This window comes from Brienomyrus brachyistius, unplaced genomic scaffold (assembly GCF_023856365.1).
Source record: "Brienomyrus brachyistius isolate T26 unplaced genomic scaffold, BBRACH_0.4 scaffold53, whole genome shotgun sequence".
Lineage (NCBI taxonomy): Eukaryota > Metazoa > Chordata > Actinopteri > Osteoglossiformes > Mormyridae > Brienomyrus > Brienomyrus brachyistius.
In genome coordinates this window covers 1,742,222-1,766,906 of record NW_026042328.1, presented here as the reverse complement: position 1 = coordinate 1,766,906, position 24,685 = coordinate 1,742,222, and the positions used below count along the sequence as shown (strand labels likewise).

General features: G+C 50.1%; 1 protein-coding gene across 2 annotated transcripts; it reads left to right on the top strand.

The window, feature by feature from the left end:
* Positions 1 to 5,163: 5,163 nt before the first annotated feature.
* LOC125724022 (uncharacterized) lies at positions 5,164 to 13,651 on the top strand. 2 transcript variants are annotated; one of them, XR_007387119.1, is made up of 2 exons: positions 5,164 to 5,710; positions 13,260 to 13,651. XR_007387119.1 is itself a non-coding variant. In XM_049000871.1 (2 exons), the coding sequence occupies exons 1-2, from the start codon at positions 10,127 to 10,129 to the stop codon at positions 13,308 to 13,310; spliced, it is 1,527 nt and encodes a 508-aa protein (XP_048856828.1). In that variant the 5' UTR covers positions 9,731 to 10,126; the 3' UTR covers positions 13,311 to 13,651. The 2 variants fall into 2 exon arrangements, 1 of the variants encoding a protein (XP_048856828.1); XM_049000871.1 differs by lacking the exon at positions 5,164 to 5,710 and adding an exon at positions 9,731 to 11,602.
* The last annotated feature ends 11,034 nt before the right edge of the window (positions 13,652 to 24,685 follow it).

The following is a 24,685-nucleotide window of genomic DNA, read 5'->3' as shown; positions in this document are numbered from 1 at the left end:
CATAAGAAGAGACAGGCTGGAGTGCCAGGGACTCCAATCACTTCCCAGAGTAGGTACTGGAGCTGCGCCATTTCCATAAGAAGAGATGGAGGCTGGAGTACCAGGGACTCCAATAACTTCCCAGAGTAGGTACTGGACTTGCGCCGTTTCCATAAGAAGAAACGGAGGCTGGAGTACCAGGGACTCCAATCACTTCCCAGAGTAGGTACTGGACTTGCGCCATTTCCATAAGAAGAGACAGAGGCAGGAGAGCCAGGGACTCCAATCACTTCTCTGAGTAGGTACTGGAGCTGCGCCGTTTTCATAAGAAGAGACAGAGGCTGGAGTGCCAGGGACTCCAATCACTTCCCAGAGTAGGTACTGGACCTGCGCCGTTTCTAGAAGAAGAGACAGAGGCTAGAGTGCCAGGGACTCCAATCACTTCCCAGAGTAGGTACTGGACCTGCGCCGTTTCCAGAAGAAGAGACAGGCTGGAGTGCCAGGGACTCCAATCACTTCCCAGAGTAGGCACTGGACCTGCGCCGTTTCCATAAGAAGAGACGGAGGCTGGAGTGCCAGGGACTCCAATCACTTCCCAGAGTAGGCACTGGACCTGCGCCGTTTCCAGAAGAAGAGACAGGCTGGAGTGCCAGGGACTCCAATCACTTCCCAGAGTAGGCACTGGACCTGCGCCGTTTCCATAAGAAGAGACGGAGGCTGGAGTGCCAGGGACTCCAATCACTTCCCAGAGTAGGTACTGGACCTGCGCCGTTTCCAGAAGAAGAGACAGAGGCTGGAGTGCCAGGGACTCCAATCACTTCTCTGAGTAGGTACTGGAGCTGCGCCGTTTTCATAAGAAGAGACAGAGGCTGGAGTGCCAGGGACTCCAATCACTTCCCAGAGTAGGTACTGGACCTGCGCCGTTTCTAGAAGAAGAGACAGAGGCTAGAGTGCCAGGGACTCCAATCACTTCCCAGAGTAGGTACTGGACCTGCGCCGTTTCCAGAAGAAGAGACAGGCTGGAGTGCCAGGGACTCCAATCACTTCCCAGAGTAGGCACTGGACCTGCGCCGTTTCCATAAGAAGAGACGGAGGCTGGAGTGCCAGGGACTCCAATCACTTCCCAGAGTAGGCACTGGACCTACGCCATTTCCATAAGGTGAAATAGAGGCTGGAGTGCCAGGGACTCCAATCACTTCCCAGAGTAGGCACTGGACCTGCGCCGTTTCCATAAGAAGAGACAGGCTGGAGTGCCAGGGACTCCAATCACTTCCCAGAGTAGGTACTGGAGCTGCGCCATTTCCATAAGAAGAGATGGAGGCTGGAGTGCCAGGGACTCCAATCACTTCCCAGAGTAGGTACTGGACCTGCGCCGTTTCCAGAAGAAGAGACAGAGGCTGGAGTGCCAGGGACTCCAATCACTTCCCAGAGAAGGTACTGGACCTGCGCCGTTTCCAGAAGAAGAGACAGGTTGGAGTGCCAGGGACTCCAATCACTTCCCAGAATAGGTACTGGACCAGCGCCGTTTCCATCAGAAGAGACGGAGGCTGGAGTGCCAGGGACTCCAATCACATCCCAGAGTAGGTACTGGATCTGCGCCGTTTCCATAAGAAGAGACAAGCTGGAGTGCCAGGGACTCCAATCACTTCCCAGAGTAGGTACTGGACCTGCGTCATTTCCATAAGAAGAGACAGGCTGGAGCGCCAGGGACTTCAATCACTTTCCAGAGTAGGGAATGGACCTGCACCATTTACATAAGAAGAGACAGAGGCTGGAGTGCCAGGGACTCCAATCACTTCCCAGAGTAGGTACTGGACCTGCGCCATTTCCATAAGAAGAGATGGAGGCTGGAGTACCAGGGACTCCAATCACTTCCCAGAGTAGGTACTGGACCAGCGCCGTTTCCATCAGAAGAGACAGGCTGGAGTGCCAGGGACTCCAATCACTTTCCAGAGTAGGGAATGGACCTGCACCATTTACATAAGAAGAGACAGAGGCTGGAGTGCCAGGGACTCCAATCACTTCCCAGAGTAGGCACTGGACCTGCGCCGTTTCCATAAGAAGAGACAGGCTGGAGTGCCAGGGACTCCAATCACTTCCCAGAGTAGGTACTGGAGCTGCGCCATTTCCATAAGAAGAGATGGAGGCTGGAGTACCAGGGACTCCAATAACTTCCCAGAGTAGGTACTGGACTTGCGCCGTTTCCAAAAGAAGAGACGGAGGCTGGAGTGCCAGGGACTCCAATCACATCCCAGAGTAGGTACTGGACCTGCGCCGTTTCCATAAGAAAAGACAGGCTGGAGTGCCAGGGACTCCAATCACTTCCCAGAGTAGGTACTGGACCTGCGCCGTTTCCAGAAGAAGAGACAGGCTGGATTGCCAGGGACTCCAATCACTTCCCAGAGTAGGTACTGGACCAGCGCCGTTTCCATAAGAAGAGACGGAGGCTGGAGTGCCAGGGACTCCAATCACTTCCCAGAGTAGGCACTGGACCTGCGCTATTTCCATAAGAAGAGACAGAGGCTGGAGTGCCAGGGACTCCAATCACTTCCCAAAGTAGGTACTGGACCTGCGCCGTTTCCATAAGAAGAGACAGGCTGGAGTGCCAGAGACTCCAATCACTTCCCAGAGTAGGTACTGGACCTGCGCCATTTCCATAAGAAGAGATGGAGGCTGGAGTACCAGAGACTCCAATCACTTCCCAGAGTAGGTACTGGACTTGCGCCGTTTCCATAAGAAGAAACGGAGGCTGGAGTACCAGGGACTCCAATCACTTCCCAGAGTAGGTACTGGACTTGCGCCGTTTCCATAAGAAGAGACAGAGGCAGGAGAGCCAGGGACTCCAATCACTTCTCTGAGTAGGTACTGGAGCTGCGCCGTTTTCATAAGAAGAGACAGAGGCTGGAGTGCCAGGGACTCCAATCACTTCCCAGAGTAGGTACTGGACCTGCGCCGTTTCTAGAAGAAGAGACAGAGGCTAGAGTGCCAGGGACTCCAATCACTTCCCAGAGTAGGTACTGGACCTGCGCCGTTTCCAGAAGAAGAGACAGGCTGGAGTGCCAGGGACTCCAATCACTTCCCAGAGTAGGCACTGGACCTGCGCCGTTTCCATAAGAAGAGACGGAGGCTGGAGTGCCAGGGACTCCAATCACTTCCCAGAGTAGGCACTGGACCTACGCCATTTCCATAAGGTGAAATAGAGGCTGGAGTGCCAGGGACTCCAATCACTTCCCAGAGTAGGCACTGGACCTGCGCCGTTTCCATAAGAAGAGACAGGCTGGAGTGCCAGGGACTCCAATCACTTCCCAGAGTAGGTACTGGAGCTGCGCCATTTCCATAAGAAGAGATGGAGGCTGGAGTGCCAGGGACTCCAATCACTTCCCAGAGTAGGTACTGGACCTGCGCCGTTTCCAGAAGAAGAGACAGAGGCTGGAGTGCCAGGGACTCCAATCACTTCCCAGAGTAGGGAATGGACCTGCACCATTAACATAAGAAGAGACAGAGGCTGGAGTGCCAGGGACTCCAATCACATCCCAGAGTAGGTACTGGATCTGCGCCGTTTCCATAAGAAGAGACAAGCTGGAGTGCCAGGGACTCCAATCACTTCCCAGAGTAGGTACTGGACCTGCGTCATTTCCATAAGAAGAGACAGGCTGGAGCGCCAGGGACTTCAATCACTTTCCAGAGTAGGGAATGGACCTGCACCATTTACATAAGAAGAGACAGAGGCTGGAGTGCCAGGGACTCCAATCACTTCCCAGAGTAGGTACTGGACCTGCGCCATTTCCATAAGAAGAGATGGAGGCTGGAGTACCAGGGACTCCAATCACTTCCCAGAGTAGGTACTGGACCAGCGCCGTTTCCATCAGAAGAGACAGGCTGGAGTGCCAGGGACTCCAATCACTTTCCAGAGTAGGGAATGGACCTGCACCATTTACATAAGAAGAGACAGAGGCTGGAGTGCCAGGGACTCCAATCACTTCCCAGAGTAGGGAATGGACCTGCACCATTAACATAAGAAGAGACAGAGGCTGGAGTGCCAGGGACTCCAATCACTTCCCAGAGTAGGCACTGGACCTGCGCCGTTTCCATAAGATGAGACGGAGGCTGGAGTGCCAGGGACTCCAATCACTTCCCAGAGTAGGCACTGGACCTGCGCCGTTTCCATAAGAAGAGACAGGCTGGAGTGCCAGGGACTCCAATCACTTCCCAGAGTAGGTACTGGAGCTGCGCCATTTCCATAAGAAGAGATGGAGGCTGGAGTACCAGGGACTCCAATAACTTCCCAGAGTAGGTACTGGACTTGCGCCGTTTCCAAAAGAAGAGACGGAGGCTGGAGTGCCAGGGACTCCAATCACATCCCAGAGTAGGTACTGGACCTGCGCCGTTTCCATAAGAAAAGACAGGCTGGAGTGCCAGGGACTCCAATCACTTCCCAGAGTAGGTACTGGACCTGCGCCGTTTCCAGAAGAAGAGACAGGCTGGATTGCCAGGGACTCCAATCACTTCCCAGAGTAGGTACTGGACCAGCGCCGTTTCCATAAGAAGAGACGGAGGCTGGAGTGCCAGGGACTCCAATCACTTCCCAGAGTAGGCACTGGACCTGCGCTATTTCCATAAGAAGAGACAGAGGCTGGAATGCCAGGGACTCCAATCACTTCCCAGAGTAGGTACTGGACCTGCGCCGTTTCCATAAGAAGAGACAGGCTGGAGCGCCAGGGACTCCAATCACTTCCCAGAGTAGGGAATGGACCTGCACCATTTACATAAGAAGAGACAGAGGCTGGAGTGCCAGGGACTCCAATCACTTCCCAGAGTAGGTACTGGAGCTGCGCCATTTCCATAAGAAGAGATGGAGGCTGGAGTGCCAAGGACTCCAATCACTTCCCAGAGTAGGCACTGGACCTACGCCATTTCCATAAGGTGAAATAGAGGCTGGAGTGCCAGGGACTCCAATCACTTCCCAGAGTAGGCACTGGACCTGCGGAGTTTCCATAAGAAGAGACAGGCTGGAGTGCCAGGGACTCCAATCACTTCCCAGAGTAGGTACTGGAGCTGCGCCATTTCCATAAGAAGAGATGGAGGCTGGAGTGCCAGGGACTCCAATCACTTCCCAGAGTAGGTACTGGACTTGCGCCGTTTCCATAAGAAGAGACTGGCTGGAGTGCCAGGGACTCTGTTAGGTTGAAGAAACAGTTGTTAATCATTTCTGTATGATCAGCAATGAGTGTAAATATATATGTATACGTTATTTCTTATCTTCTAGCCACATACTCTTAGCTATTGTACTCTAAGTAGGTGGTTAACAGCTGCCTACTTAGATAAGAATCTCACTTCCCTCTCTTGCGCCCCCCATTGACTATAAATAAAGAAGCCAAGGGGAACCACCCTTTGTAACACATTCTGCTGTAGTTTGCATTGCAGAGAGTGTGGGTACCCTTGCAAGTAAAACTGTAACCTGTGTGTGTCTCATAAATGTGGAGTTGGGGTGGAAACGCCGGGCGCTTTCCCCAACATAGAATTTGGTCCTTCGAGCCGGATCCGAGGAACCCCGAAGACGTCTCCAGTACGCCGAGAGAAGCGACACCGAAGTCTGTCGACAGCCACTCGAAGTCGGGTGCAAGAAAGACCTGTGATGTGAATTCGTCATCAGGCCGGTGGTTAGAACTGCGCTCGACGTCTGGTGATGTCTGAAGGACCTCGGTGACGGATCAGAGAGCACACTATACAGGTGAGACATATGGCACCTAAGTGAGTAGGTGGCCAAGTGAGAGATACGGCACCTAAATAAGTAGGTGGCCAAGACATGCATGTGGTTGAGGTTAGCCGAAATTAACCGGGAGAGAAAGTAGGCGTTATTGGAAATATATATATTGATGTATGTGGATGTGTTTTTATAGGTTTTAGATTAACCTACACGATCCACCCTAAAAGCAACAAGATACTGGTGACTGAAGGATCAAGGACGGGTTTCATCCCTGAAAACTAACACCGCTGCTCTAATAGGGAGCAGTAGAAGGCCGTGTTAGTGTCCTCCTGAGGTCTCATGCCAGAGACTTGCTTTTAGGATTTTTTATTTTTTGTAGTGTATCCATTAAAAGGTAACAATGGGGAAGAATCAAAGTAAACAAATGGAACTAGAGGGAGATGAGAAGTTTATGGAAGGATATAAGCCAGGATCAGGACAAATAAGTAGTCAGAGATGGAGGAAAAAACATGGGTTTGAAGGAAAACTCCACACTCCAGATATATTAAAATTACAGGGAAACTTAAAACTGGAGATGTTACAGACTACCAATAAGAAAGAAGGTAAAGACAGAAAAAAAGAATATGTTTTTTCTGATGCATGGTTAGAACAGAGTAAATTAAGAGATAATAAAAGACAGCAAAAAAAGGGAAATAAGGAGAAAAAATTACAGGCGACTTTAATTACACTAGATGAGGAGACGGCAACAAAATCTTCTGCCGCTCCAGTTCCCTTACTGCCCCCACAAATTCCAATGATTGCGCCTGCACCAGTTCCAGCTGTAAATAGACGACAAATAGGAGGAAGGGAAACATCTCGAATGATGACCCGAGGGTCTAACCCTTCTCTGTATCCGTTAAAGGATCTGGAGACAAGTAAAGTACGCTGGCATCCAAAAAATGACACAGAACAGGAAGACTGGGAGAATGATTTGGTGTGTCCACTCGTAGAAGTGGCAAATCCAAATCGAGGCCCAAATAATGCAGGACCCGAAACTATGTTAGTATATAGACCCTGGACCGCTGAGGATAGAACAGCGGCTTTAAAAGGAATACCCCCGGTTGAAGAAGGGGTACCTGAGTTTTGGACTGCCATCCTAGAATTACAAAGTAGTTTTCATTTGAACGGCAGGGAAATGTATAGATGTCTCAGACAGTTGTTTACCCATAAATGGGGACGTGTAGCGGGAGACTTCACAGGACATGGTAATAATGATGAAGTATTAGCACATGACTCGCAGGAACTCATACAAGCATTACGAGACTTGCGAAACAGGGTAGAGACAGCCTTCGTAAGACGCGCAGACTATGGACGAATAGCGCAATGTAAACAAAAAGATGGAGAGGAACCTGAGGATTTTATGGATAGAATGAGAGTTGTATTTAGAGGAAACTCAGGGATCCCATTTGATGAAGAGGCAGTAGGAGTGTACCAACAACAGCTAAAACGAGCTTTTGTCGCAGGCCTAAAGCCCGAATTGCGAAAATATCTTGACAAACATTGGGTACATCAGAATACTGGTTCAGTCCAACAAGCACTAGAATATGCCCAACACGCGCAGAGAGCGCAGAAACAGGAAAAGACAGACACAGTATTCAGCGCCTCAGATGTAGTAGCGCTAGTGCAAATGAATCCTCCGGGGAGGGGAGGATTCAGAGGAAGGTCAAGAGGCCGAGGAAGGGGGAGAGGTGTTTTCAGAAACAATTACAGGAATTCATCTCAGCAAGATAACATTTGCTGGACATGCAGGAAACCTGGACACTTAGCTAGGAATTGTAGAGTAGGGAAACAACCATATAACCCAAACTCCATTGAAAACAATGATCAATGACCCCCCTCGGAGGCCCCTGTTACCGACACCATCCGAGGCAAAACAGAGGTGATTTTAAGAAAGGAAACGGAGGTCACTTTACAAGACCTTTTAGATAAGGAAATAGATTTACAAGCAGTGTGTCAGTTATTAGCAGAAAGGCAGTGGGAAACCTTGCCAAGTCGGAAGTTAGTCATAAACGGCAAAGTATATGAATGTCTGTGTGACACTGGAGCATGTAGGACTGTCCTAACCTCCAGTCCTCCCGGAGTCACATATTCTTCATCAGTCATAAATATAAAAACGGCAGGAGGTCAGACAGACAGACATCAGTTAACAAACCCAGTTGCAGTAAAAGATAAGGAAACTGGACTTGAATGTCAAGCACAGGTGTTAATAAGCCCTTCTTGTCCTGTTAACTTGTTAGGCCGAGACCTTATGGTACAAATGGGCATTAGCGTGGTTGCCACAGCCACTGGCATGAAAGCAATTGTAAATGAGGAAGCTTATGTTGTGCAAGGAACCACAACACCACAATATTACTGGTCTCTGGACCTAGGGGGAACTGCACAGACACGAGAATTATTGCGGAAAACTAGAGAAAAGCAGTCCCCTAGACAGGCCCAGTTCATGCCTGACGATGCCTTACACGTCACTATGTGGTACAAAGACACCCTTGGACCAGATTATGTCTATGACAAAACGTTTCATGCCCTCCAAGACACTTGTATTACCTTACAATATATGTATGTTAACCCCACCACTGGGTTTTCAGCAGCCTCAGTCATCTTATCTAACAAGCAACAGGCTGTATTTAGAGAGAGAACACCACACGTATCTCTTTCAAAACCACCCCAGATGCAGTGGAGAGATGTAGAGATGTTCTTACGAGATTCTATGCACAGTTACAATGACTACCAACCCGTATCTGGCTCCTGTTGGAGCTATGATGAGAAACACAATGTGTGGCGGTTTCCTTTGGGATGGAGAGTTCAAACCACTCCCACCACACACTTAAAGGACCCAACCTGACAAATTTTTTCAACCCTGGAGGAGGGATCATGTCCAGATCTAGATCGCCTCCCAGAAGGGTTATGGTCCTCCTCCCCCACTGATGTAGGGCTGGTGAAAGGATTCCCACCTTACAAAGTAACTGTGAAATCAGAACACCGTCCGGTAGTTAGGCAATACCCATTAAAACCTGAAGCAGAGAAAGGTATAGCCCCTGTAGTGCAAGACATGTTAGCATCAGGAATATTGCGAGAGGCTCCTGAAGCCACTTGCAACACTCCTATCTTTCCAGTCCAGAAGGGACATACAGGGAAATGGCGCATGGTGCAGGATTTAAGACCGGTTAATAACATAGTGCAACATGCAGCACCAGACGTGCCTAACCCACACTTATTGCTCAACTCATTGACTCCTGATAAAAGCTACTTCTCAGTAGTGGATCTTAGTAATGCATTTTTCTCAGTACCATTGCACCCTGATTCTCAACATTTATTTGGATTTACCTATAAAGGGAAAAAATATACATATACTAGACTCCCTCAGGGATTTTCTGAAAGTCCACATGTATATACCATGGCCCTTAGATACTCTATGAGTACCTGTGAAATTCCATCACATAGTCAGGTATTACTATACGTGGATGATATCTTAATAGCAGCAGATTCAGAACAACATTGCAAAGAAACTACCCTAACTGTGCTTCAGCATTTATACAATACTGGACATAAAGCTTCTAAACAGAAGTTGCAGTATTGCAAAAAGACAGTTGTCTATTTAGGGCATAACCTTTCACAAAAAGGTCGCTCGTTGCTAGAGATAAGGAAACAAGCTATACAGGAAGAACCTAAACCACAGACTAAACAACAGATGATGTCCTTTTTAGGGCTCTGCAATTATTGTAGAGAATGGTTACCAGATTATGCTTTTCTAGTTCAACCTTTGCAAAATTTAATATACGGGAAGGAGATGACTCTAAAGGACAAAATACAATGGACTGAGGACGGAGAAAATGCTTTTACAAATTTAAAAAGAATGTTGCAAACCAATGTGACCCTTGCTCTACCAGATTATCAACAACCATTCACCCTATGTGTAGATGCTAATCAAGGTTATATGAAAGCAGTATTAACACAGCCATTCGGAGCAAAAGAGAGACCGTTAGCATTCTATTCAAAACGATTAGATGCAGTAGCAGCTGGCTTTCCACAGTGTTTACAGGCATGTGCAGCTGCTGCAGAAGCAGTAAAGGTATCAGCAGAATTGGTACTTTGTCACCCCCTCATACTTAAAGTTCCTCATTCTGTGTCTCTAATCTTGTTGCAGACACCGCTTCCATTCTTAACACATACAAGACATCTTACCTTAGTGTCACTTTTGCTCTCACAACCTAACATTGAACTTCAGCGGTGTGGCCTATTGAACCCTAGCACGCTTCTCCCTACCGCAGAGGATGGGGAGCCACATTCTTGCAAAGCAACAATAGAAGAACAAACAAAACCAAGAGCAGATATTCTGCAATATATACTTTTATACCAGGATCAGAAGTTGTTTATGTAGATGGCTCAGAATCAAAAAATGATATGGGAAAAAATAAAGTTGGGTATGCTGTAGTTACATCTACTGAAGTGTTAGAAGCCAATGCACTCCCTTCTACTTGTTCAGCACAAGCGGCTGAACTCTATGCTGTGATCAGGGCATGTGAACTGTTCAAGAACAAGTCACTTACTATCTACACTGATAGTCAATATGTGTTTGCAGCTGTCCATCACCATGCAAGAGTCTGGAAAAATAGAGGTTTTAGAACATCACAGGGCACATCTCTTACTCATACAAATTTGCTACTTAGATTATTAGACGTTGTGCATTTACCGACTCACTTTGCACTGTGCAAATGCAAAGCACACCAGACTGATGACTCTGCAGAAACCGCAGGAAATAGTTTTGCAGATAAAACCGCCAAAGAAGCGGCACTGAAACAACCTACCTTATCAGTGGCAGACATTCTTTTTATAGATAGCGATGTGCTATGTGATGCACAGATTCATGCTCCTAAAATAGAAGTACAAAGTTGGATCAAAAGAGGAGCAATACAACGAGAGAAAGTTTACTATATGAATGACAAGCCCATCCTACCAAAAAATTTATACAAAACAGCTGCTTTGGTGAGCCATGGAAATACTCATGTCTCAACAGGAGGGATGGTACATATCATACAACAATATTTCTATGCTATAAATTTTTCTGATTATGCAAAACAATTTTGTAGGACATGCTTAATTTGTTGTAAACACAATGCACAAGGAAACATCAGACCAAAACGTGGCCAGTTCCCCACAGCTGAGTATCCGTTTCAAGTTGTACATATGGATTTTATTGAATTATCTTGGTCACAAGGAAAGAAATACTGTCTAGTTATTATAGACACCTTTTCTAAGTGGGTAGAAATATACCCTGTAAAGCATTGTGATGCAATGACCGTTGCAAAATGTTTGGTAAGCCATTATTTCTCTACCTATGGCATACCTCATATTATAAGATCAGACAATGGGACTCATTTTGTAAATCAGACTATGTCCCTTTGCTCACAAGCATTAGGTTTTACGCTTAAGAATCATTGTGCGTATCACCCCCAGAGCGCAGGCTTAGTGGAAAGGACCAACGGCACTATTAAAACAAGGCTAAAAAAGACAATGGAAGAGACAAAAAGGCCGTGGCCAGAATGTTTGTCTCTAGTAAAATTATGGATGAGAATAACTCCCACTCCTGCAGGATTAACACCTTTTGAAATAGTGTATGGTAGACCATTTCCCCTAGCAACTGAAATGAATGACATAGAAAAAGCAGACCGAGAAAATACGCTGGCTGATTGGATGCGTAAACTACTAACATCACAACAAAAACATAGCCCCAGTAGTCTGCCGGTAAATTCTGTTTCTACTCAACAGGATAACTTGCAGCCGGGAGATTGGGTCCTGGTCAAGGTCCTGTTGCGGAAAGATTGGAGCACACCTCGGTGGGACGGTCCTTATCAAGTCCTCCTTACAACACCAACAGCAGTAAAGATCGCAGAACGACCTTCCTGGATACACAAAAGTCACTGTAAACCCATCAAGCCCTTATCAGAGGCCTCAGCAACAGAGTAGCAGTGGAAGTCCGCTACAAAGGCACAGTAACCAATAGGGTGCTGTTGTCTCAACCCGGTGAAGAAAACAACTGAGCTGCACTCTATTTAGGATGGCCCTGATAGGGTGGGGATGTGGTAAAGTGACTCTAGGGGTCATTCTTGTTGTAGGACTTGTATGGTTGTCCTGGCTCTCACCAGCTCCATTACAGCACCTACGGCGATGGACCCATGATGACTTCCATCTACGCCCGTTGCCCGCTGACCACTCACATCCATTTATGCAAAACTACTGGTACCGATATGTACATGATACTGTAACAGCGAAAAATGTGACAAATTGCTATGTTTGTTCAGTAATGCCCACTCATAGTGAAGGACCTACGGTGTATGGTAAAGCTATGAACATATCCCAAGCCAAGTGCGCTGCTTCTTTCGCAGGAATAGGATACCAGAGCCGTCTTTCCCTTATATTTTCGCTAGCAGGGGAAGATGTGAACATAACTATACCTGGGACTAATAGAATGACAGTGGTCCGAATTAAGTATCAGGAGGCTACAGGAAACTACCCAGATGACGTTGGGTTTCAAAATGGTACCTGTATACAGGATTTCTGGGTAGACTTACGGCTAAAACTAATGTCTCACTTCCTTTTTCTGTCTTGATGGACCGAGACCCACTGACATATCAGCATGCCATTTGTTTTAAGCAAGATAATGGTACGCGATGGATAGGAGGAAACACCACGAACTGTAACCTAACATATGTAGACAGCATGTATGGATCTCCAATTTCGATGCTTCGCCCCAGTAATGGAACATATTGGGTGGACGGAGTAGCATGGTTGTGTGGACCTCGTGCATACTTTGTCTTACCACCGAACTGGTTTGGAGTGTGCGCTCTTATTTTTGTTTCAGATCACACCTTCCTGATAGCACAGGAAAGTAAAACTTTCTTCAGAAACAGGAGAAGGCGTTCGATATCAATACAACCCCATGATAGTGTGTGGGGAACCGACGTGCCCGCTGAACATAAATTGTGGGGAACAGGCAGTAAAGTTATGCTGGCCCTGTTCCCTGGGCTAGGAATCGGAAAACTCATGCTACGCGTAGAAACTCTAAATTATAGACTAGGTCTATTTATGAATGATTCGATACTGATTAACCAAAAACAAAATGAACAATTAGACATAACCAGACAGATGGTAATCCAGAATCGTATGGCATTAGACCTACTGACAGCCGCACAAGGAGGAGTATGTGTCCTCCTGAACCAAACGTGCTGCACTTACATTCCTGACAATGTGCACTCACCCAATATGACATCTGCCTTAGACCGCCTCCGAAACTTACAAAAAGTGATGACCATGGACAGTCGACCGCAGTCCTCCTCATCCTGGTTAGACTGGTTTATTACAGGAACATGGTGGTCAATACTGATGAAAACATGCCTACCTCTTCTTTTGTTTTTCATTTTATTTTTCTGTTGTTTTATTACTGTTATACCATGTTTGAAAATGTTTATTAATCAAGCTCTTAATGCTGCTTTTCGGACACGCAGTACAATGTTTCTCTCCCTTACCCAAACTATAGAGACAGAGCCTGTTTCCAGCGATGGCGATGAAGAAGACATATAATTCATAATGACGGCCGAGCCGAAAGCACCCGTGCAGGGCTCGGACCTGAAGAACCGGAATTAAATGTTTTCCAGGATAATGACAATGTGGTCTAAATGAAGGTTGTACCTAAAGTGCTTTTGCAACTTGTACAATGTTGATGCTTCTGATCATACTGTCATGATAAACAGGAGGGACTGTTAGGTTGAAGAAACAGTTGTTAATCATTTCTGTATGATCAGCAATGAGTGTAAATATATATGTATACGTTATTTCTTATCTTCTAGCCACATACTCTTAGCTATTGTACTCTAAGTAGGTGGTTAACAGCTGCCTACTTAGATAAGAATCTCACTTCCCTCTCTTGCGCCCCCCATTGACTATAAATAAAGAAGCCAAGGGGAACCACCCTTTGTAACACATTCTGCTGTAGTTTGCATTGCAGAGAGTGTGGGTACCCTTGCAAGTAAAACTGTAACCTGTGTGTGTCTCATAAATGTGGAGTTGGGGTGGAAACGCCGGGCGCTTTCCCCAACAGACTCCAATCACTTCCCAGAGTAGGCGCTGGACCTACGCCATTTCCATAAGGTGAAATAGAGGCTGGAGTGCCAGGGACTCCAATCACTTCCCAGAGTAGGCACTGGACCTGCGCCGTATCCATAAGATGAGACGGAGGCTGGAGTGCCAGGGACTCCAATCACTTCCCAGAGTAGGCACTGGACCTGCGCCGTTTCCATAAGAAGAGACAGGCTGGAGTGCCAGGGACTCCAATCACTTCCCAGAGTAGGTACTGGAGCTGCGCCATTTCCATAAGAAGAGATGGAGGCTGGAGTACCAGGGACTCCAATAACTTCCCAGAGTAGGTACTGGACTTGCGCCGTTTCCATAAGAAGAGACGGAGGCTGGAGTGCCAGGGACTCCAATCACATCCCAGAGTAGGTACTGGACCTGCGCCGTTTCCATAAGAAGAGACAGGCTGGAGTGCCAGGGACTCCAATCACTTCCCAGAGTAGGTACTGGACCTGCGCCGTTTCCAGAAGAAGAGACAGGCTGGAGTGCCAGGGACTCCAATCACTTCCCAGAGTAGGTACTGGACCAGCGCCGTTTCCATAAGAAGAGACGGAGGGTGGAGTGCCAGGGACTCCAATCACTTCCCAGAGTAGGCACTGGACCTGCGCCATTTCCATAAGAAGAGACGGAGGCTGGAATGCCAGGGACTCCAATCACTTCCCAGAGTAGGTACTGGACCTGCGCCGTTTCCATAAGAAGAGACAGGCTGGAGTGCCAGGGACTCCAATCACTTCCCAGAGTAGGGAATGGACCTGCACCATTTACATAAGAAGAGACAGAGGCTGGAGTGCCAGGGACTCCAATCACTTCCCAGAGTAGGTACTGGAGCTGCGCCATTTCCATAAGAAGAGATGGAGGCTGGAGTGCCAAGGACTCCAATCACTTCCCAGAGTAGGCACGGGACCTACGCCATTTCCATAAGGTGAAATAGAGGCTGGAGTGCCAGGGACTCCAATCACTTCCCAGAGTAGGCACTGGACCTGCGCCGTTTCCATAAGAAGAGACAGGCTGGAGTGCCAGGGACTCCAATCACTTCCCAGAGTAGGTACTGGAGCTGCGCCATTTCCATAAGAAGAGATGGAGGCTGGAGTGCCAGGGACTCCAATCACTTCCCAGAGTAGGTACTGGACTTGCGCCGTTTCCATAAGAAGAGACAGGCTGGAGTGCCAGGGACTCCAATCACTTCCCAGAGTAGGTACTGGACCTGCGCCGTTTCCAGAAGAAGAAACAGAGGCTGGAGTGCCAGGGACTCCAATCACTTCCCAGAGTAGGTACTGGACCTGCACCATTTACATAAGAAGAGACAAAGGCTGGAGTGCCAGGGACTCCAATCACTTCTCTGAATAGGTACTGGAGTTGCGCCGTTTCCATAAGAAGAGACAGAGGCTGGAGTGCCAGGGACTCCAATCACTTCCCAGAGTAGGTACTGTACCTGCGCCGTTTCCAGAAGAAGAGAAAGAGGCTGGAGTGCCAGGGACTCCAATCACTTCCCAGAGTAGGTACTGGACCTGCGCCGTTTCCAGAAGAAGAGACAGGTTGGAGTGCCAGGGACTCCAATCACTTCCCAGAGTAGGTACTGGACCAGCGCCGTTTCCATGAGAAGAGACGGAGGCTGGAGTGCCAGGGACTCCAATCACATCCCAGAGTATGTACTGGACCTGCGTCATTTCCATAAGAAGAGACAGGCTGAAGCGCCAGGGACTCCAATCACTTCCCAGAGTAGGGAATGGACCTGCACCATTTACATAAGAAGAGACAGAGGCTGGAGTGCCAGGGACTCCAATCACTTCCCAGAGTAGGCACTGGACCTACGCCATTTCCATAAGGTGAAATAGAGGCTGGAGTGCCAGGGACTCCAATAACTTCCCAGAGTAGACACTGGACCTGCGCCATTTCCAAAAGAAGAGACGGAGGCTGGAGTGCCAGGGACTCCAATCACATCCCAGAGTAGGTACTGGACCTGCGCCGTTTCCATAAGAAGAGGCAGGCTGGAGTACCAGGGACTCCAATCACTTCCCAGAGTAGGTACTGGACTTGCGCCGTTTCCATAAGAAGAAACGGAGGCTGGAGTACCAGGGACTCCAATCACTTCCCAGAGTAGGTACTGGACTTGCGCCGTTTCCATAAGAAGAGACAGAGGCTGGAGTGCCAGGGACTCCAATCACTTCTCTGAGTAAGTACTGGAGCTGCGCCGTTTCCATAAGAAGAGACAGAGGCTGGAGTGCCAGGGACTCCAATCACTTCCCAGAGTAGGTACTGGACCTGCGCCGTTTCCAGAAGAAGAGACAGGCTGGAGTGCCAGGGACTCCAATCACTTCCCAGAGTAGGTACTGGACCAGCGCCGTTTCCATAAGAAGAGACGGAGGCTGGAGTGCCAGGGACTCCAATCACTTCCCAGAGTAGGCACTGGACCTGCGCCGTTTCCATAAGAAGAGACGGAGGCTGGAGTGCCAGGGACTCCAATCACTTCCCAGAGTAGGTACTGGACCTGCGCCGTTTCCATAAGAAGAGACGGAGGCTGGAGTGCCAGGGACTCCAATCACTTCCCAGAGTAGGGAATGGACCTGCACCATTAACATGAGAAGAGACGGAGGCTGGAGTGCCAGAGACTCCAATCACTTCCCAGAGTAGGGAATGGACCTGCACCATTAACATAAGAAGAGACGGAGGCTGGAGTGCCAGGGACTCCAAACACATCCCAGAGTAGGTACTAGACCTGCGCCGTTTCCATAAGAAGAGAAAGGCTGGAGTCCCAGGGACTCCAATCACTTCCCAGAGTAGGTACTGGACCTGCGCCATTTCCATAAGAAGAGACAGGCTGGAGCGCCAGGGACTCCAATCACTTCTCTGAGTAGGTACTGGAGCTGCGCCGTTTCCATAAGAAGAGACAGAGGCTGGAGTGCCAGGGACTCCAATCACTTCCCAGAGTAGGCACCGGACCTGTGCCGTTTCCATAAGAAGAGACGGAGGCTGGAGTGCCAGGGACTCCAATCACTTCTCTGAGTAGGTACTGGAGCTGCGCCGTTTCCATAAGAAGAGACAGAGGCTGGAGTGCCAGGGACTCCAATCACTTCCCAGAGTAGGTACTGGACCAGCACCATTTACATAAGAAGAGACAGAGGCTGGAGTGCCAGGGAATCCAATCACTTCACTGAGTAGGTACTGGAGCAGTGCCGTTTCCATAAGAAGAGACAGAGGCTAGAGTGCCAGGGACTCCAATCACTTCCCAGAGTAGGTACTGGACCTGCGCCGTTTCCATAAGAAGAGACAGGCTGGAGTGCCAGGGACTCCAATCACTTCCCAGAGTAGGTACTGGACCTGCGCCATTTCCATAAGAAGAGCCAGAAGCTGGAGTGCCAGGGACTCCAATCACTTCCCAGAGTAGGTACTGGACTTGCGCCGTTTCCATAAGAAGAAACGGAGGCTGGAGTACCAGGGACTCCAATCACTTCCCAGAGTAGGTACTGGACCTGCGCCATTTCCATAAGAAGAGCCAGAAGCTGGAGTGCCAGGGACTCCAATCACTTCCCAGAGTAGGTACTGGACTTGCGCCGTTTCCATGAGAAGAAACGGAGGCTGGAGTACCAGGGACTCCAATCACTTCCCAGAGTAGGTACTGGACTTGCGTCGTTTCCATAAGAAGAGACAGAGGCTGGAGTGCCAGGGACTCCAATCACTTCTCTGAGTAGGTACTGGAGCTGCGCCGTTTCCATAAGAAGAGACAGAGGCTGGAGTGCCAGGGACTCCAATCACTTCCCAGAGTAGGTACTGGACCTGCGCCGTTTCCAGAAGAAGAGACAGGCTGGAGTGCCAGGGACTCCAATCACTTCCCAGAGTAGGTACTGGACCAGCGCCGTTTCTATAAGAAGAGACGGAGGCTGGAGTGCCAGGGACTCCAATCACTTCCCAGAGTAGGCACTGGAGCTGCGCCGTTTCCATAAGAAGAGACAGAGGCTGGAGTGCCAGGGACTCCAATCACTTCCCAGAGTAGGTACTGGACCTGCGCCGTTTCCATAAGAAGAGACGGAGGCTGGAGTGCCAGGGACTCCAATCAATTCCCAGAGTAGGGAATGGACCTGCACCATTAACATGAGAAGAGACGGAGGCTGGAGTGCCAGAGACTCCAATCACTTCCCAGAGTAGGGAATGGACCTGCACCATTAACATAAGAAGAGACGGAGGCTGGAGTGCCAGGGACTCCAAACACATCCCAGAGTAGGTACTAGACCTGCGCCGTTTCCATAAGAAGAGAAAGGCTGGAGTCCCAGGGACTCCAATCACTTCCCAGAGTAGGTACTGGACCTGCGCCATTTCCATAAGAAGAGACAGGCTGGAGCGCCAGGGACTCCAATCACTTCTCTGAGTAGGTACTGGAGCTGCGCCGTTTCCATAAGAAGAGACAGAGGCTGGAGTGCCAGGGACTCCAATCACTTCCCAGAGTAGGCACCGGACCTGTGCCGTTTCCATAAGAAGAGACGGAGGCTGGAGTGCCAGGGACTCCAATCACTTCTCTGAGTAGGTACTGGAGCTGCGCCGTTTCCATAAGAAGAGACAGAGGCTGGAGTGCCAGGGACTCCAATCACTTCCCAGAGTAGGTACTGGACCAGCACCATTTACATAAGAAGAGACAGAGGCTGGAGTGCCAGGGAATCCAATCACTTCACTGAGTAGGTACTGGAGCTGTGCCGTTTCCATAAGAAGAGACAGAGGCTGGAGTGCCAGGGACTCCAATCACTTCCCAGAGTAGGTACTGGACCTGCGCCGTTTCCATAAGAAGAGACAGGCTGGAGTGCCAGGGACTCCAATCACTTCCCAGAGTAGGTACTGGACCTGCGCCATTTCCATAAGAAGAGCCAGAAGCTGGAGTGCCAGGGACTCCAATCACTTCCCAGAGTAGGTACTGGACTTGCGCCGTTTCCATAAGAAGAAACGGAGGCTGGAGTACCAGGGACTCCAATCACTTCCCAGAGTAGGTACTGGACTTGCGTCGTTTCCATAAGAAGAGACAGAGGCTGGAGTGCCAGGGACTCCAATCACTTCTCTGAGTAGGTACTGGAGCTGCGCCGTTTCCATAAGAAGAGACAGAGGCTGGAGTGCCAGGGACTCCAATCACTTCCCAGAGTAGGTACTGGACCTGCGCCGTTTCCAGAAGAAGAGACAGGCTGGAGTGCCAGGGACTCCAATCACTTCCCAGAGTAGGTACTGGACCAGCGCCGTTTCTATAAGAAGAGACGGAGGCTGGAGTGCCAGGGACTCCAATCACTTCCCAGAGTAGGCACTGGAGCTGCGCCGTTTCCATAAGAAGAGACAGAGGCTGGAGTGCCAGGGACTCCAATCACTTCCCAGAGTAGGTACTGGACCTGCGCCGTTTCCATAAGAAGAGACGGAGGCTGGAGTGCCAAGGACTCCAATCACTTCCCAGAGTAGGGAATGGACCTGCACCATTAACATAAGAAGAGACGGAGGCTGGAGTGCCAGGGACTCCAAACACATCCCAGAGTAGGTACTAGACCTGCGCCGTTTCCATAAGAAGAGAAAGGCTGGAGTCCCAGGGACTCCAATCACTTCCCAGAGTAGGTACTGGACCTGCGCCATTTCCATAAGAAGAGACAGGCTGGAGCGCCAGGGACTCCAATCACTTCTCTGAGTAGGTACTGGAGCTGCGCCGTTTCCATAAGAAGAGACAGAGGCTGGAGTGCCAGGGACTCCAATCACTTCCCAGAGTAGGCACCGGACCTGCGCCGTTTCCATAAGAAGAGACGGAGGCTGGAGTGCCAGGGACTCCAATCACTTCTCTGAGTAGGTACTGGAGCTGCGCCGTTTCCATAAGAAGAGACAGAGGCTGGAGTGCCAGGGACTCCAATCACTTCCCAGAGTAGGTACTGGACCAGCACCATTTACATAAGAAGAGACAGAGGCTGGAGTGCCAGGGACTCCAATCACTTCCCAGAGTAGGTACTGGACCTGCGCCATTTCCATAAGAAGAGACAGGCTGGAGTGCCAGGGACTCCAATCACTTCCCAGAGTAGGTACTGGACCTGTGCCATTTCCATAAGAAGAGCCAGAAGCTGGAGTGCCAGAGACTCCAATCACTTCCTAGAGTAGGGAATGGACCTGCACCATTAACATAAGAAGAGACGGAGGCTGGAGTGCCAGAGACTCCAATCACTTCCCAGAGTAGGGAATGGACCTGCACCATTAACATAAGAAGAGACGGAGGCAGGAGTGACAGGGACTCCAATCACTTCCCAGAGTAGGCACTGGACCTGCGCCGTTTCCATAAGAAGAGACAGGCTGGAGTGCCAGGGACTCCAATCACTTCCCAGAGTAGGTACTGGAGCTGCGCCATTTCCATAAGAAGAGATGGAGGCTGGAGTGCCAGGGACTCCAATCACTTCCCAGAGTAGGTACTGGACCTGCGCCGTTTCCAGAAGAAGAGACAGAGGCTGGAGTGCCAGGGACTCCAATCACTTCCCAGAGTAGGTACTGGACCTGCACCATTTACATAAGAAGAGACAAAGGCTGGAGTGCCAGGGACTCCAATCACTTCTCTGAATAGGTACTGGAGTTGCGCCGTTTCCATAAGAAGAGACAGAGGCTGGAGTGCCAGGGACTCCAATCACTTCCCAGAGTAGGTACTGGACCTGCGCCGTTTCCAGAAGAAGAGACAGGTTGGAGTGCCAGGGACTCCAATCACTTCCCAGAGTAGGTACTGGACCAGCGCCGTTTCCATGAGAAGAGACGGAGGCTGGAGTGCCAGGGACTCCAATCACATCCCAGAGTAGGTACTGGACCTGCGCCGTTTCCATAAGAAGAGAAAAGCTGGAGTGCCAGGGACTCCAATCACTTCCCAGAGTAGGTACTGGACCTGCGTCATTTCCATAAGAAGAGACAGGCTGAAGCGCCAGGGACTCCAATCACTTCCCAGAGTAGGGAATGGACCTGCACCATTTACATAAGAAGAGACAGAGGCTGGAGTGCCAGGGACTCCAATCACTTCCCAGATTAGGGAATGGACCTGCACCATTAACATAAGAAGAGACGGAGGCTGGAGTGCCAGGGACTCCAATCACTTCCCAGAGTAGGCACTGGACCTACGCCATTTCCATAAGGTGAAATAGAGGCTGGAGTGCCAGGGACTCCAATCACTTCCCAGAGTAGGCACTGGACCTGCGCCATTTCCAAAAGAAGAGACGGAGGCTGGAGTGCCAGGGACTCGAATCACATCCCAGAGTAGGTACTGGACCTGCGCCGTTTCCATAAGAAGAGACAGAGGCTGGAGTGCCAGGGACTCCAATCACTTCCCAGAGTAGGTACTGGACCAGCACCATTTACATAAGAAGAGACAGAGGCTGGAGTGCCAGGGAATCCAATCACTTCACTGAGTAGGTACTGGAGCTGCGCCGTTTCCATAAGAAGAGACAGAGGCTGGAGTGCCAGGGACTCCAATCACTTCCCAGAGTAGGTACTGGACCTGCGCCGTTTCCATAAGAAGAGACAGGCTGGAGTGCCAGGGACTCCAATCACTTCCCAGAGTAGGTACTGGACCTGTGCCATTTCCATAAGAAGAGCCAGAAGCTGGAGTGCCAGAGACTCCAATCACTTCCTAGAGTAGGGAATGGACCTGCACCATTAACTTAAGAAGAGACGGAGGCTGGAGTGCCAGAGACTCCAATCACTTCCCATAGTAGGGAATGGACCTGCACCATTAACATAAGAAGAGACGGAGGCAGGAGTGACAGGGACTCCAATCACATCCCAGAGTAGGTACTGGACCTGCGCCGTTTCCATAAGAAGAGACAGGCTGGAGTGCCAGGGACTCCAATCACTTCCCAGAGTAGGCACTGGACCTGCGCCGTTTCCATAAGAAGAGACAGGCTGGAGTGCCAGGGACTCCAATCACTTCCCAGAGTAGGTACTGGAGCTGCGCCATTTCCATAAGAAGAGATGGAGGCTGGAGTGCCAGGGACTCCAATCACTTCCCAGAGTAGGTACTGGACCTGCGCCGTTTCCAGAAGAAGAGACAGAGGCTGGAGTGCCAGGGACTCCAATCACTTCCCAGAGTAGGTACTGGACCTGCACCATTTACATAAGAAGAGACAAAGGCTGGAGTGCCAGGGACTCCAATCACTTCTCTGAATAGGTACTGGAGTTGCGCCGTTTCCATAAGAAGAGACAGAGGCTGGAGTGCCAGGGACTCCAATCACTTCCCAGAGTAGGTACTGTACCTGCGCCATTTCCAGAAGAAGAGAAAGAGGCTGGAGTGCCAGGGACTCCAATCACTTCCCAGAGTAGGTACTGGACCTGCGCCGTTTCCAGAAGAAGAGACAGGTTGGAGTGCCAGGGACTCCAATCACTTCCCAGAGTAGGTACTGGACCAGCGCCGTTTCCATGAGAAGAGACGGAGGCTGGAGTGCCAGGGACTCCAATCACATCCCAGAGTAGGTACTGGACCTGCGTCATTTCCATAAGAAGAGACAGGCTGAAGCGCCAGGGACTCCAATCACTTCCCAGAGTAGGGAATGGACCTGCACCATTTACATAAGAAGAGACAGAGGCTGGAGTGCCAGGGACTCCAATCACTTCCCAGAGTAGGGAATGGACCTGCACCATTAACATAAGAAGAGACGGAGGCTGGAGTGCCAGGGACTCCAATCACTTCCCAGAGTAGGCACTGGACCTACGCCATTTCCATAAGGTGAAATAGAGGCTGGAGTGCCAGGGACTCCAATCACTTCCCAGAGTAGGCACTGGACCTGCGCCATTTCCAAAAGAAGAGACGGAGGCTGGAGTGCCAGGGACTCCAATCACTTCCCAGAGTAGGGAATGGACCTGCACCATTAACATAAGAAGAGACGGAGGCTGGAGTGCCAGGGACTCCAATCACTTCCCAGAGTAGGCACTGGACCTACGCCATTTCCATAAGGTGAAATAGAGGCTGGAGTGCCAGGGACTCCAATCACTTCCCAGAGTAGGCACTGGACCTGCGCCATTTCCAAAAGAAGAGACGGAGGCTGGAGTGCCAGGGACTCCAATCACATCCCAGAGTAGGTACTGGACTTGCGCCGTTTCCATAAGAAGAGACAGGCTGGAGTACCAGGGACTCCAATCACTTCCCAGAGTAGGTACTGGACCAGCGCCGTTTCCATAAGAAGAGACGGAGGCTGGAGTGCCAGGGACTCCAATCACTTCCCAGAGTAGGCACTGGACCTGCGCCGTTTCCATAAGAAGAGACGGAGGCTGGAGTGCCAGGGACTCCAATCACTTCCCAGAGTAGGTACTGGACCTGCGCCGTTTCCAAAAGAAGAGACAGGCTGGAGCGCCAGGGACTCCAATCACTTCCCAGAGTAGGGAATGGACCTGCACCATTAACATGAGAAGAGACGGAGGCTGGAGTGCCAGAGACTCCAATCACTTCCCAGAGTAGGGAATGGACCTGCACCATTAACATAAGAAGAGACGGAGGCTGGAGTGCCAGGGACTCCAAACACATCCCAGAGTAGGTACTGGACCTGCGCCGTTTCCATAAGAAGAGAAAGGCTGGAGTCCCAGGGACTCCAATCACTTCCCAGAGTAGGTACTGGACCTGCGCCATTTCCATAAGAAGAGACTGGCTGGAGCGCCAGGGACTCCAATCACTTCTCTGAGTAGGTACTGGAGCTGCGCCGTTTCCATAAGAAGAGACAGAGGCTGGAGTGCCAGGGACTCCAATCACTTCCCAGAGTAGGTACTGGACCAGCACCATTTACATAAGAAGAGACAGAGGCTGGAGTGCCAGGGAATCCAATCACTTCACTGAGTAGGTACTGGAGCTGCGCCGTTTCCATAAGAAGAGACAGAGGCTGGAGTGCCAGGGACTCCAATCACTTCCCAGAGTAGGTACTGGACCAGCACCATTTACATAAGAAGAGACAGAGGCTGGAGTGCCAGGGAATCCAATCACTTCACTGAGTAGGTACTGGAGCTGCGCCGTTTCCATAAGAAGAGACAGAGGCTGGAGTGCCAGGGACTCCAATCACTTCCCAGAGTAGGTACTGGACCTGCGCCGTTTCCATAAGAAGAGACAGGCTGGAGTGCCAGGGACTCCAATCACTTCCCAGAGTAGGTACTGGACCTGCGCCATTTCCATAAGAAGAGCCAGAAGCTGGAGTGCCAGAGACTCCAATCACTTCCCAGAGTAGGGAATGGACCTGCACCATTAACATAAGAAGAGACGGAGGCTGGAGTGCCAGAGACTCCAATCACTTCCCAGAGTAGGGAATGGACCTGCACCATTAACATAAGAAGAGACGGAGGCTGGAGTGACAGGGACTCCAATCACTTCTCTGAGTAGGTACTGGAGCTGCGCCGTTTCCATAAGAAGAAACAGAGGCTGGAGTGCCAGGGACTCCAATCACTTCCCAGAGTAGGTACTGGACCTGCGCCGTTTCCAGAAGAAGAGACAGGCTGGAGTGCCAGGGACTCCAATCACTTCCAGGAGTAGGCACTGGACCTGCGCCGTTTCCATAAGAAGAGACGGAGGCTGGAGTGCCAGGGACTCCAATCACTTCCCAGAGTAGGTACTGGACCTGCGCCGTTTCCATAAGAAGAGACAGGCTGGAGCGCCAGGGACTCCAATCACTTCCCAGAGTAGGTACTGGAGCTGCGCCGTTTCCATAAGAAGAGACAGAGGCTGGAGTGCCAGGGACTCCAATCACTTCCCAGAGTAGGTACTGGACCTGCGCCGTTTCCAAAAGAAGAGACAGGCTGGAGTGCCAGGGACTCCAATCACTTCCCAGAGTAGGCACTGGACCTACGCCATTTCCATAAGGTGAAATAGAGGCTGGAGTGCCA